The 14,701-nt window shown below is 46.6% G+C and overlaps 1 protein-coding gene across 5 annotated transcripts in view; it reads left to right on the plus strand.

Annotated features, from left to right (window-relative positions):
* CLEC16A (C-type lectin domain containing 16A) overlaps nt 1–14,701 on the plus strand; it is a 221,380-nt gene that overhangs the window by 155,294 nt on the left and 51,385 nt on the right. For all 5 annotated transcript variants that reach the window (XM_059693162.1, XM_059693163.1, XM_059693164.1 and 2 more), the window contains 3 exons: nt 6,951–7,102; nt 9,266–9,470; nt 11,142–11,309. In XM_059693162.1, coding sequence (XP_059549145.1) covers nt 6,951–7,102; nt 9,266–9,470; nt 11,142–11,309 — 525 coding nt within the window. The remainder of the gene's footprint in view (nt 1–6,950; nt 7,103–9,265; nt 9,471–11,141; nt 11,310–14,701) is intronic.

Below are 14,701 nucleotides of genomic sequence, written 5' to 3' on the forward strand. Positions count from 1 at the left end.
CTGTGAAGCTCTTTATCTGACCTTCTATTCTGAATGATAGCTTTGCTGGATAAAGTAATCTTGGTTGTAGGTTCTTGCTGTTCATCACTTTGAATATTTCTTGCCACTCCCTTCTGGCCTGCAAAGTTTCTGTTGAGAAATCAGCTGACAGTCATATGGGTACTCCCTTGTAGGTAACGGAGTTTGTTTCTCTTGCTGCTTTTAAGATTCTGTCTTTGTCTTTTGCTCTTGGCATTTTAATTATGATGTGTCTTGGTGTGGTCCTCTTTGGATTCCTTTTGTTTGGGGTTCTCTGCGCTTCCTGGACCTGTAAGTCTATTTCTTTCACCAGGTAGGGGGAGTTTTCTGTCATTATTTCTTCAAATAGGTTTTCAATATCTTGCTCTCTCACTTCATCTGGCACCCCCATAATTCGGATGTTGGTATGCTTGAAGTTGTCCCAGAGGCTCCTTACACCATCTTCACATTTTTGGATTCTTTTTTCTTTTTGTTTTTCTGGTTGGGTGTTTTTTGCTTCTTCGTATATCAAATCTTTGACTTGATTCTTGCAATCCTCTAGTCTGCTGTTGGAACTCTGTATAATATTCTTTATTTCAGTCAGTGTATGCTTAATTTCTAGTTAGTCCTTTTTCATATCCTCAAGGGTCTCACTAGATTTCTTGAGGGTCTCACTAAGTTTATCAGTGGTTTCTAGAAAATTCTTGAAAAACCTTATAAGTGTGGTTTTGAACTCTATATCCAGTAGTTTGCTTTCCTCCATTTCTGTCATTTGTGACCTGTTTCTTTGTCTCCACATTTTGGCTGCTTCCCTGTGTTGATAGGGTGGCTTTGTGTGCTAGGTGTTCTATAGGGCCCAGTGGCTCAGCCTCCCCAATTACCTGAGGTGGACACTCCTGGTGCATCCCTTTGTGGGCTTTGTGCACAGCCTTGTTGTAGTTAAGCCTTGATTGTTGTAGGTATCACTGGGAGGAATTAGCCTCCAGGCCAACTGGCTGTGAGAATCAGCTGTGTCTGCAGTGGGAGAACTTCTGTGCTGGAGACGCCCTTCTGGGGCAAGACTTGCTTCAGTGGGGCTTTGGTGCTCACTGAGTCTGCCCCCTGAGTGTGTCCCTTATGGATCTGAGGAGTTGTAATCGGGATGGTCCCACTCTGACCACTGGGTACACTGGCTCTAGGATCTCTAAGGAGGTGCTAATTTAGCCTCTGCCTGAGGCTACCCAGCAGGAGCTATGGAGAGATCTGCAGATTCCTCTTCTTTATTTGGGGTTTGGCGGTACCTAGATGAGGCCCAGCTGTGAAGCAGAGCAAGCAGCTGTGGGGCCTTGGGCCTTCTTTTGGAAGTTCTGAGTCTCTCTGACCCAGCTGCAGTTTGTTAGGTAGTTTTCATATTGCAAAGGGCCAGGCCTTTCATATGCAAAAACCTCTGTGTACAGCTTGGGTGGGGCAGGGTCTCAGGGAATCAACAGGGCGGAGCAAACAGCTATGGCTGATCCTCAGTCCTACCCTGAGAGGCCCTGGGTCTCAGTGTCCCGGTAATCGCTGCAAGCACCTCTGAGAGAAAGCTGCCCTTTGAGTTCCGACCAATGCCAGACAGTCCAGTTTCTCCCCGTATGAGTCAGGGTCCCCAGAGATTCGCCCAGAACTGGAGTTCAGAGCAGTCGGGAGCTTGAGACTCCCTCCCGATTGAAAAAGACAACCAAGTCCTCAGTTGCCAGCCCTTTTCACGTGCGCCTCCGTACCTCTGTACTTTACTTCTGCACCTCCTCTGAGTCTCAGTGTGCTTTTCTCTTTCCTTCTAGTTGTAGAATTTCCACTCAGCCAGCCTTCCTGTGGTCCTGGATGTCAGTTTTGTCTTTTAGTTGTATTTTTGAAGTAGTTGTGCGAGGCAGCAATTTCCGGTGTTTACCTATGCCGCCATCTTGGTTTCTCTGTCAAACCTTGCCTTTTAAATAAAAGAAAGGCAGTGCCTAGGAGTAGGAGGGACATGTCACCTCTCCCTGGACTGTGATGGAGACATTGTCATCCCACCTGCTCTGTCCCTACAGTGCCCAGATGGAGACTTGGTGTTTTGTGATTCCTAGTTCCAGTGTCCGCCAGCCGCTGAGCCCCTTGTGGCAGGGTCAAGCCTCATTCTTTGGAGCCTGCTTCCCTAGTGCAGCACCTGACACTCCCGTGTTTGTTGAACTGGGTGCCAGAGTTCTTAGCTTGCATGCCTGGCCAGATTGAAAACATGCACACCTGTATACCAAGAGGTACTGTGGGAGAGCTGTCTGCTTGCCAGTGCCCTTTCGAGATGATTGTCTCCACCGTGGGGATCAGGCAGAGCCAGCTGGCCGACAGCATGGTCTGCTGCTGCTGCCCCCCCTTAGCTGGGCCCCAGGAGGAACTGAGCCCTTTGTATCTGAGTCTGGAAAGAGATGAACTTTTCTCTTTATTTAATCTTAAATACACAAATAACATACATCTTTTCCCTTTGAAACATTAGAGCATTGTGTTAATGGAAATGACCTTGACCCTGCACCCTGAATCCCATCTCCCCCACTCCAATAGGTATCACTGTGCACCCGCCAGACATTTTCTTACATTTTCCTTTTACATCTATATGCTTGAACCCATAGAAAATATTCAGTTTCTTTTTGTGTGGTTTAATTTTACATGAGTTGTGTTACACTGCATGTGTCAGGCTGCAAATTGCTTTTTCCACTCAACAGTATGTTCTTGAAATACCTAGAGATCTAACTCGTTCCTTGCTGTTGCCATACGGCTTTGCACTGAATGACTGACTGTACACTTTTTTTAAAGGCTTTCCTCTATTACTGGATATTACAGACCCAAATCCTGCCATCAGCATTCTTGTTCGTGTCTCTTGGCCCACAAGTGTGTTTCTCTAGGGAACGTACCAATTGGAAGGTCATATTGTGTGAAACTTTCAGTTTTAATAAATAATGCTAATTTGCCCGTCAAAGTGGCTATGTTAATTGATTCTCATACTAGCAGCGTTTGAGAATCTCAGTTTTTCTTTGTCCTCACCAGTACTTGATGTCATCAGACATTTTTGTTTTTGCCAATCTCATGGGTAGAAGATGGTATCTTGTTTGAATGTTTCCTGACTTCTCATGAGGGTGAGCACCTTTGTGTGTGAGTAGTGGCTGCCCCATTCTCATCTGTGCATTGCCTATGGGAGCCCTCATAGTACCTGCTTTATTCATCTTTTGCCACTTAGAGGTAATTTGCATATATTTCCCCTGGTCTGTTATGCATAAAGTCATTTGCTATACATGAGTTAGATTTTAATTTTGATGGAGTTAGTTTATCAATCTTATATATATTTATTTGTATGTATTGATTCTTATTTCTTTATAAAGAAATTATTTCCTTCCCCTGAGGTCATAAGGCTAGTCTCCTATGTTGTCTTCTGACAATTCTCTGTAATTTTCTTTTCAATAGAGCCCTAGGCCTGTCCTTTATTATTTGTTATTTATTTTATTACTGATTTTAGGAAGGCAGAGGGAGAGAGAGATAGAAACACCAATGATGAGAGAGAATCATTGACTGGCTGCCTCCTGCCCACCCCCCACTGGGGATCGAGACCGCAACCCAGGCCTATGCCCTTGACTAGAATTGAACCTGGGACCCTTCAGTCCGTAGGCCAATGCTCTATCCGCTGAGCCAAATCAGCCAGCGCACCTGTCCCCTTTTGAAGTAGGGTTGGTGGGAGAAGGACCCAGGGATTCAGGTGGGCAGTGCTGGTGTATGGAGGACCTGTCACCTGCACTGTGGCCACAGGCCACTCCTGAGAGGCAGGCTCATGAGGCCGCCATGCACCCTGACAGAGTTGCCTATCTCCTGGTACCTCAGCCCTGGCTCAGAGCGACAGTCACAGGTGCCTGCATGAAGGCTGCCAGCGAAGGACAGACTCTGGGCAGAATTGGGTTCCATTTAGCACCTCTCTCCTGGGTCCTCCTTTGCCAAAGACATCATGGCCACCCAAAGGTGACCAGACAGCCCCTGTCCCCCAGGACAGAGCAGCGAGGGCCAGGGTGGTGAAGGTTTTCCCTAAAGTGACACCCCAGAGGACCACAAACGAGTCCCCAACCAGCATCCCCTTTCCCCTGAAGATCTTCTCTCTAGTCCTCAGAAGCTGCTGTGTTTCTCTTTAACTGCCCTCCAGGTTCTGAAAAGCCAGGGCTTCCTCCCACTCGGAGCGGTCCTGCCTCATGGTGACAGCTGCTTTAGTTTTCTTATGAAATTTCTCACAGGGCTTTGATGCCTCAGTTGCATTGCTGAAAGTTGTTCCGCTTTGGGGTTTAGTTCTTCCTTTTTTTGTTCTTTGTGGCAGAGGTGGTAGGTCTTTTTCCCCCGAAGCCCCTGAGGCTTCTGGGCTTTATGAGGGGGTTGCCTGCTGACAAACCCCACTGTCATTGCACCCCGCTGATAAAAGAAGGCAGTTCTCCTGTTTAGAGGGGACAGACGGGGGGAGAGAAAGGGGGAAAAGGAAAGGGAAAGCATGCTCTATTCATTTAGTTTTGTTTCCTATTTTTAAAAAGTAAAAGATTCCCATTGAAGAACATGCCTTAAGTATTGAGTAAAGAAAATAAACTCTACCTACCACAAAGAATCTAAATACTAAGCCTAAGTGACCCTTACGGCAGAATGGTGAGAACGACCAGTCGCTATAGTGCGCACTGACCACCAGGGGGCAGACGCACAATGCAGGAACTGCCCCCTAGTGGTCAGTGCGCTCCCACAGGGGGAGCACCTCTCAGTCAGAAGCTGGGCTCATGGCTGGCGAGTGCAGCAGCGGTGGCGGGAGCCTCTCCTGCCTCCGCAGCAGCCTCCTGCCTCCGCAGCAGTGCTAAGGAGCAGCGAGCAGGCAGGTGGTAAGGAGCGAGGGGTCCCAGACTGTGAGAGGGCACAGGCTGGGCTGAGAGCCCCCACCCCCCACCCCCAGTGCACGAATTTTGTGCACCAGGCCTCTAGTATGTTTATAAGAATGAAAATGATGACTTACACTTCTGATAATATAGATGTCTTCCAGTGTGGAACCAGAAATTCTGGATAAAATAATTTTTAGAAATCTTTTTAAATACTTGGCTGGACTGTTTGGAAAGGGAGGAAAATTCTTGCCCTAGATAGTAAGAAAGTGCAGCCCAGAGAGCTAAGCCTGTCTGGTGCTGGTATTTGCCATGGGAGCCTCTGGCATATGCTAGGAAGGATAGACAGAAACTCAAGGCCTGGAAAAGCCGAGAAGGTGCATTGGAAGACATTCATCCCCATGAAGCCACAATCCCAGATAGATTATGCTCTCAGAGGATTAAACTGAAGTGTGCATGGGATGGGGGAGGTGCCTGAGAGAGAGGAGACATCTATCTGCCATCCCTTAGACCTAAATGAAAAGTAAAATGGGAGGAGGGAACCTTGGTGAGTACCTGAGCCCAAGTTTGTTATCCCATGTGTTTGGGGCCAGAATTTATACCATCTGTGTTACCTCCACTCCCCTACCACCACTAAATTTAAGCTGAGTGTTACAGTGCTCCTGGTAGAAATTATCTGGGTAGGGGTCTACAGCTGGGATGTAGTTATACACAACTGTAAATTTACTAAAATGCAAACTGAATGCTTAAAATGGGTAAATTTTATGATATAAAATTTTACCTCAAAGGTGTGTGTAGAAAAACCACCTACCAGTCTTCTAATCAGAGACTTCTTTTAACATTTTAGTATATTTCTCTGCACTTGTATTTAATTGTAGGGATATCTTTTTTTTAATATATCAAAATCATAGTAAGAATATTTTCACCCTCTTTTTCATTTAAAATTTTAATGTCTTTTCCAGTGTCACTGCAAGTATTTGTAAAGAGGATATTTTACTTGGATTTTTAATATGTATTTCAAATGTGTATCTTGAATACTTTCTTACTTTAAGATAATTTCAAGCAAAACAGTTATGTATAGAGCAAAAATTAAAGCTCTTTCATTGATATTTCCCCTCCCCCACCAATCACACACACACACTCCTACACCTCTAGTTCTCACTTCCCTCCCCATAGGTAACCACTGCTCACAGTTTGGTTAAACATAATTTTTAAATGGGTGTATAATTTTCCATGTGATGGGGAAAAGTCATACTCAAAATGTTCCCTTGTTTGGGGACATTTAGGTTGTTTCCTGGTTTGGCTGTTTCTTTTTAGACATGTAGCAGAGGATTCATTCATTGGGGGGAACTCGAGCTGGCCAGAGATTGAATGGTCCTGGTGATTTCATTGTCATCAGAATAGGCACTAAATTAGACATCGAATTTGGAGATAACTTTCAAATGAGAGAAGGGACCCCGCATACACTGAGGACTCCGTTCTAAATTTTTTACCTGCTTTTTCTCATTTAATGCACCAAACATCTCGTAAGAGGGGACATGATTTCCATCAGAGGGGCCAGGAGCCTTGCCCAGGATCACACACCATCTAGTGCAGAGCTCAGCTCTTCGTGGCCAGACACCAACTTGAGGGCTTGGTGGTTCTGTAACCGAGCAGGGGACTCTTCCTTTGCTTCCTCACTTAATTTAGGCAAACACCATCACAGTGGTCCGTCCGCAAGGAAGCGCTGAAATGTTCCCGAGATTTTTGGTTTATTTCTTCAGCTGCAGTCTGCACGCCTAAAGTGTAGTAAACATTGCACTATTGCTGTGTGTACTTTATATCAGGCCTCACAGACAGTGCCCTGAGACGGATGGACATTATCCCCATTTTCAAAGGAGGAATCTGAAACCCAGACAGGTAAAGAAAGTTGCCCAGTGTGACTCAGAGGAGGGACTCAGACCCAGGAGTGTGTGATTTCAAGCCTGGACTCTGACCACTGAACTCTGCTGCCCAGCAGAGCATGAGTCAGCTTGAGTCTCCATCAGGCTGGGAAGCCAGACAGCGCCTCATTCTGCTTTGTCTCCCTCCCCCCAGACAACAGCGACCTGATTGCGTGCACGGTGATCACCAAGGATGGCGGCATGGTCCAGCGATTCCTGGCTGTCGATATTTACCAGATGAGTTTGGTGGAGCCCGACGTGTCCAGGCTTGGCTGGGGAGTGGTCAAGTTCGCAGGCCTCCTGCAGGTAACAGCTGAGAACTGCAGAAGCTCTTCTCCATTGACTGTACAAACGCACACGAGTATCATCTTTACAGTTAATTTCTAATGGCATAAGGACCACATGAACAGGCTATCATTGAAAAAAATTAAAATATCTCACAGATACAGGTCAAGCCCCAAACCCACTTCTTACACTCCCCTCCTCCCAGTACCAGTGATCCTTCCAGATCTGGTCTCTGCCAAATGCATATATAAATATAACTCCATGTTTTTTAAAATTGTGTACATATACTTGAGAGGGGGTATGTATGTGTATTTTTTATAGTGTCACGTTGATTGGAGTCTAAACTTTGCTTTTTTTCACTCAACATACGTCTTGGAGAACGAACCACGCCAGTAAATTCAGACTTACTGGCATTCTTTTCATTGCTGCCTGGCGATACCAAGGCCTGGTTACCAGTGCCCTGAGGCTGTTTCTAGCTTTTTATCTGTACAGGGTTGTCATGAACAGAATTGATCTTCCTTCCTTGTGCACTTGGGCAGGGGCTTCCCTAGGCAGACTCCAAGAAGCTCATAGACATCACCACATTTTTGTCTGAAATGATTGTTTACACTGGCAGTGTGTAACAGTTCCTTTCTCCCCACCCCTGTCCAGCAGAGCTAGGCTCCAGATTGCCAAAAGCTGAGTGGGGGCTTGGGTTTCCTCCATGTTTGTCTCTATGATAGGTTACTAATGCCAGCTGGTTCACTGAATGAAACGTAGAACCGGAAGAGTCGACAACAGCCTTCTGGCTCACATCTCCGTCAGACCCCAGCCCCTGAATGTCCAGTGCACTCTGACAGGCCTGGGGCTTGCCCTGCTCTGAGGCAGGTCGTTTCCTTGTTGGACAGGCCTGGCTGCTGGCAAGGCTTTGCCCAGGCTGACCCACATCCGCCTCTCCACAAATGTGACCTGCTGGCAGCGTGCCGTGCCATGCCGCTCTCCAAGAGAACTATCCGTGTGTTTAAAGATACAGTTGCACCCTTTTCCCCAAACTCCTCTTTTGCAAGATCTTTCTATTTAAAAAATGTCTTTTGCCAAGTGTGATGTGGGAAAGAACTATATGAAGAATCTTTTATTTATAAAAAGACTTCCATGTAAGTGGTTGTCCATTAGGTGACTTAGTGCTTCTTATTTATCTAGGCTTGTGATCAATTTCCTTTAGAATTTAGTGTTAGGAAAGTGTTTTTCTCCTCGAAGGATTAATACATGTCCTCCATCAGACAATGAAAGCCACATAAACCTTTTCTTTTGGTCGTCTTCCAATAGCCACTATTTGTCAGGCCGTTACTGCGTGCCAAACTCTCCGTCTTAAATGTGTAATATCTCATCTAATCCCACAGCAACATTTCCATGCAGGTATTATTTCCAAAGAGCCCGTGCCAGCTTTAATGCTATGGACAGCAACCATCTTAATGAGCCTTTTCCAGCACTTTCCCGCCTCCCATAGCATGTCTGGCGTTCCTGTCTAGCTCCTGTCTCAGGCTTTTATCTTAAATCACCTCAAACCTTTGTGGGAAGCAGATTCTTTACACGGAATCCATCCTGAGGTTTTAGATTGGATTTATCCTTAATTACACTTGCTATGTGTGAGTTCCTTCTCTAGCTTTCAAACATGGTGTTCTTCAAATGCCTGCTAAGTGACCCTCCCTCTTTCTCGGAGTTAGTTTTTCCTTTAGGAACCAGAAATTCTTCAGAGACATACAAATGGGTGCTAATGATGCCCCCTTTTTAAGAGAAATCAGGAAGAAATTGGTTTGTAGATGAGTCAGTAAATCTAACATCGTGCCAGATGGCATAGAAATTTTGGTTTGTTATCACTGGCTTCTTAGAAGTAAGAGTGTTGGAGTTTGTTGGGTTCCCTTGAAGAGGCTGACTCAAGTCCTCATGGACGGTACCCCCCACAACCAGCATTGCTCCTGGTGAGCGCTCTGTGCTTCCCACGCTGTCTTCTCTTGCTCGGCCTGACCTGGTTTGTGTCCCTCCTTGATGTCTTAGACTTGGGAGGCTGATGGTCTCCTTCAGGGCAAAAGCAAAGTTGAAATTGGGGGCAGGGCCGCTTGTAGGTGAGACAGGAATCCCACAGCTTCTGAGCAGTCGTCCTCCTGAACCTAATGAACCATTTTCTTTCACCTCCTCCTCCTGCAGGACATGCAGGTGACTGGTGTGGAAGATGACAGCCGTGCCCTAAACATCACCATCCACAAGCCTGCCTCCAGCCCTCACTCAAAGCCCTTCCCCATCCTCCAGGCCACCTTTGTCTTCTCGGACCACATCCGCTGCATCATCGCCAAGCAGCGCCTGGCCAAGGGCCGCATACAGGCGAGACGCATGAAGATGCAGAGGATAGCTGGTGAGTGCTCGGTCCTGGTGCAGTGTCCTCTGAGCCCTCAGGGCCAGAAGCAGCCACAGGGCTGTCAGTGTGGTTCTCACATTGACCTCGAGAACCCCCGTAACTCCTCCAGGAAAGGACACATACAGTTCAGGAATTAATTGTGTTTTGGTGAGAGGATGGAGAATCTGCTCAGAATTTCCCATTTCCTAAGTACTTGATTTCTAGAGGGTTTCTAGGGCCTTGTGGAGGAGAAGGAGAGCTCTCCAGACCAAGGCAGAGGCAATGTACAGGCAGGCGTCAGTGGGTCAGCTGTTCTCACTCCTGCACCTGGATATTCTCTAGCTTACGTTAGTAAAACGCTTCAACATTCCTGTACCACATTTTATTCTTAAAACAACCCTTGAGATTAGAAGGGCGTGTTCTGCCCATTTTATAGATGAGTAAACTGAGGCTCGGTGACTTGCCCAACATCACACAGGAAGAACCCAAACGCAGAACTTCCTACTCTATTGCCCATCCCTTCCCAGCTCTCATGAGAGTTTGCCCTGCTTAGTGAGAGGCCACGACCCAGTTCTGAAATCAGAAGTCCTTTTGCATTTCACAGGGATGTGGAGAATTTGTGAGGAGAACCCCTGCTGCCCGGTGTTGGGAATGCCCCAGCTTAGTTGTAAAAGCACTGAGATGAGGGCGTTCCTGTCGTCAGGTGGAAGGCATGGTGTTTTCCTTGGGGAAAGGGTGTGCTATCAATTACTAAAATTATAAAGTGTTTCTCAAGACACAACGCCTTTCGGTTCAAGCGTTGATGTTCATTCTGGTGTGGTCTCTGGGAGGCTTTCCAGCCCCGGGGGGAGGAAGAGAGCTTTCTTTACCTAAAAATAAAGATGCAGAGGACGGGGTTTCTGGCCGTTGTGGATTGTTATTTCCTGCACATGCCTCGTTGATTTGTGCAGGTCTGCATCCCATATAGTCCTCATCTTATTTCTCACTTAGCTGAAACTTGGCCTGCAAAATCATTACAGAAGCATTTGTAATGTGCAAAGTGACTTAAATCACTCAGTCCTTTCTTTTAAGATTTATTTTCAGAGGGTTTTTTTTTTTTTTAATGTAAAGCAGTTTCTCACAGCTGCCATGAAGGCTAAATATTTCATTTGAAAATTGAGAATTATGCCGTAAAGTGGCTGTGAGAACTAATGCCTTGGGTATTTCTTCAATTGATTTTTAAAAGCCCCTCCAAATTGCTATATCATGAGATTTGTTTATGGAAGGGAGGAAGCACACACTCATAAATACACACATACACATGCGTGTATCTTCTCTCTCACACATTCTTCCCCATGCGCACCCATATGTGAACTTTTAGGGCAGCATTGGCCCTATTTACCTTGGGATCTGAAACTGTACCTCTGGCTACGCCTTGGCCTGTATGGATGGAAACCAGGCAACCTAGGTGGGACCTGGCCCTGCGTCCATCCCTGAACCCCTCGCCAACTGTGTTTTGAGGTTCAGGCTGGACCTGTGGTTGTCACACTGATTTCCCCAGCTTGAGGCTGTCCGTTGCCTGCTTGCATCGCCCAAGGGATGTGCCTGGCAGGGCCCGGCTACTCCAGCTACAACTGCCCCACCCAAAGTCTCCTCGCCTAGGCTTCCGGCCCATGCACTGAGCCTGACCATGGGTTTGTTTGAATGTAGCCCTCCTGGACCTTCCAATCCAGCCGACCACTGAAGTTCTGGGATTTGGACTCGGCTCCTCCTCGTCCTCCCAGCACCTGCCTTTCCGATTCTACGACCAGTGCCGCCGAGGCAGCAGTGACCCCACTGTGCAGCGCTCTGTGTTCGCGTCCGTGGACAAGGTGCCAGGTGAGCCGGCCCCACCAGTGCCACCACTTGTGCCCCTCCTGGGGGTCCAGGGCTTTCCCTCTATTGAGCCTGAATAAGCTGCTTCTCCCTTCTTGGAAATCCAGCCAGTTGGAAGCACCAGCTAAATTTCTTAGAATTGATCAAAGTGTAGCACAAGATTAAACACAAGCCACAGAAGGAAATCTTGGCTTTTGCTTTGGTGCTCTTCCGCCTGGCTTTGGTTTTCCAGAGATTTGTTGGGGATGTGGAAGGACTTCTCAGAATTAAGAAAGAAGTTTCTTGAAAATTTCTTGGAAATAATTAGGTGATTAGTAATGAGGTTGTGGGAGAGTAATTTCCTTCTCCTTGTAGGGTGACTAGAAAGAGAGAGTGTGTGATTCCTGCTGCAAACCCCCTAGAGAAGTGAGGCTTGAGGAGAGGGCCCCGCCCCGCCGGCCATGGGCAGCTGCCAGTGTCTCCTCTCTGGGAGCCTCTCTAACCACTTTCACCAAAGCTCATCTCTGACCCCCCTCCCCTCTCCCAAAAAGGAAGCATGAATAGAAAGTTCGAGGTTGCCTTGGTGGAGCAGGAAGAACTGCTTCTCCAGAAGGGCAGGCCCTCCCCTTTCTGTTCTGACACTTCTGATTTAAGTAACTCCCTTTGTACCCCCATCCCTCAAAAGATGGCTTTGCTCTTCATTGTAAAACCTCAGAAAACAGGCCCTACGTCCCCTGCAACTTAACCCCCCCACATTTAGGGTTTCAAACCTCAGTCACAAATGTTGAAAAATGTTTTCAAAAGCAGTTATCGATTTAAGAAAAAACTCAGTCATAAGAACCCGTCCAAAGTCAGGGCCCTTGTTTCCCTTCCACCCCATGAATCATTCTGTTTTCATTCTTTGATTTGCTTAATTCATTTTGGAAACATATATACTGTAAGCATAGGATATTTGAAAATCCAAACAGGACATGATAAAATGAAAAATAAGTCTACTTGGCCCTAGAAACTTTTAACAGTTTCTTTACATATCCTTTCAGAAATGTTTCTTTATATGTCATATGTATGTCTTTGCTTGTCTGTTTTTACACCGGGATTATATCATATATGAGATTCTGCCTGGCCATTTTACTTAATAAGGCAGCGTTACATGTTAGCACATATAAGTCAACTTCGTGCTTGTTAACTGTTAGCATTTTTGATGCAGAGGAACCAAAAAAATCTTTTATAATATTTGGTATTGATGGCATTTGGGTCATCTCCAGCGTTGAGCTCTTGCAGTGAGTGTCACCTTGCACCTGCTCGGGTATCTGTGCAATTGTGCAAACCTCACGTGTCTGTGGGATAAATTCCCAGCAATGGACCTGCCATCCAAGGGGAGGCTTTTCATTCTGATATATGTAGTCGCAGCGTGTGTTCTGGGAAAAGTGCACCAGTTCAGGCTTCCACCCAAGCCAGGGCTGTTTTCATTCTTAAAACCAGTGTTAGGCTACCAGGCGGATGGTAGCACTGCCTGTGTTCAGCTGTGAAACAGCAGATGGTTCCGCCTGCTCTGGGGTCTGAAGGATTCTTTGTTACACATTCTCCAGGTTGCTTCATGTTCCTTAGAGCTAATCACTACGCAAATATAAGTGATGACCATGAGTCTAGGTTAACTAAGTATAGATTAGCCTGGTTAAAAATATCATTTCTTCCTTCCTTTCTCGCTCTCTTCATTTGACACACAATTGTCATGTTATTATAAATTTATAAGCACCACTTTGTAACTTTTTATTGAGATATAGTTGATATATAACATTATATTAGTTAAAAAGTCATTTCTTTAGGGTCATTGAAGCTTCTTTCAGCTCAGGCTCTAAAGAGTTAAGGAAAAATGCCCTGGGCTTATTTCCGCTCCATCCTTTCTGAAACAGGAGTGTAAGTAAATAAATAGAGGCAAATGTCACATTCTTCAACATCTGCATAATCATCTCTCTTTTTGCAGCAGGCTTTACTATGACTTATTGCTTACTTCTCCCACCCTGCTGGAGCCTAGGGTTACTGTAGGGTCACCCACTGCTGGGGTGTGGCCAGGTCTACAGTGGCCTGCCTGGCAGAGGGGTTGGCACAGCTAGAATGCCCAGCATCCTGTTGCTGGTCCCAGGGTTGGGATGTGAGGTTGGGCCAAGGGAACTGGCAAATCAAAGGTAGTTACTCGAAAGCAGCCATCCACCCCTTGGCTGTGCCTCTCCCCTGGAAGTGCCACTCAGGACTTGGGTAGGGACATGCTCACAGATGTGCTTTCCAGGTCGACTACTCTGGGACTTTGGTTAGAGAGGCCTTGCACCCCTCCTGCCTTAGCCTGGGCTAGAGATGTGACCTCAAGAGCAAGTCGAAACCATTGAGACTCAGAGAGGGAGGGGCGCTCTCCCTGGCTCCCACCCTCCTCACCATCTGCTGTCTCAGTAGTCAGCCCAGCATCTCGGAATCATCTGAATCCTGCTCTTCCCTCTCCCACACCCACTGGCCTCCTCTGCTCACAGAATATACCACGCTTTCTCATCCCCTCCCAACCACCAGCATCGCTCCCTAGATCATGGCAACAGCATCCTCAGTATCTCTGGCTTTCGGTCTCACCCTTCTTCCTGTTCAGCCAGAGGGATTTTTCTAGAACAGAAATCAGATCCAAGCCCCTGCCTGCAACCCTCCAATGGCTTCCAGTTGCACTTAGAACAAAATCCAGATCTCTCACTCCGATCCTATGGTCACTATGTGGTTGGCTCCAGCTGGCCCCTCAGGCGCAGCTCCTCCATCCCAAATACCATCCCCACTGCTCCTCTAAGTCAGAACTGGCCAAAATTTCGGCCTCAGTACCCCCTTATAATCTTAAAAGATATTGAGGAATCCCAAGAGCTTTGGTTTATATGGATTATATCTATTGGTATTTTAAGATTAGAAATTAAAACCGATAAATGCTTTAAGTATTTATCTGGCTTTATAGATGACAGTTAGATTCTCGTGTCTGCTCCTGCTTCCTATGCATGTATTTATGGGGCCTCTGGAAAACTCCTCTGTGTACTCCTGGGAGTATGGAAATAAAAGGAAAATGCTGTCTTGTTATTTTTATGAAAGTAGTTCTGACCCTGGGAGGCCCCTAACGTTCCCCAGACCACACTTTGAGAACCACTACTCTCCTGCCTCAGGGCCTTTGCATTGGATATCCTTCTCCAGATCTGTGTGGTTGCCTCCTACGAATTACTCAGGCCTCAGTCTCCTCAGAGAGGCCGTTCCTGATCATACCCTCCCCCAGAAAGGTTTTTCCATCACATTAGCCTGGTTTATTTTCTCTGTGACCCTGAGTTCCTTACCTGGCTGACATATCTGTGTCACTGTCTATGGTCTTTCTCCCCCATGAAAAATGTCACTGCCATTGGGTC

Source organism: Myotis daubentonii, chromosome 4, assembly GCF_963259705.1.
Source record: "Myotis daubentonii chromosome 4, mMyoDau2.1, whole genome shotgun sequence".
In the NCBI taxonomy this organism is placed as follows: domain Eukaryota; kingdom Metazoa; phylum Chordata; class Mammalia; order Chiroptera; family Vespertilionidae; genus Myotis; species Myotis daubentonii.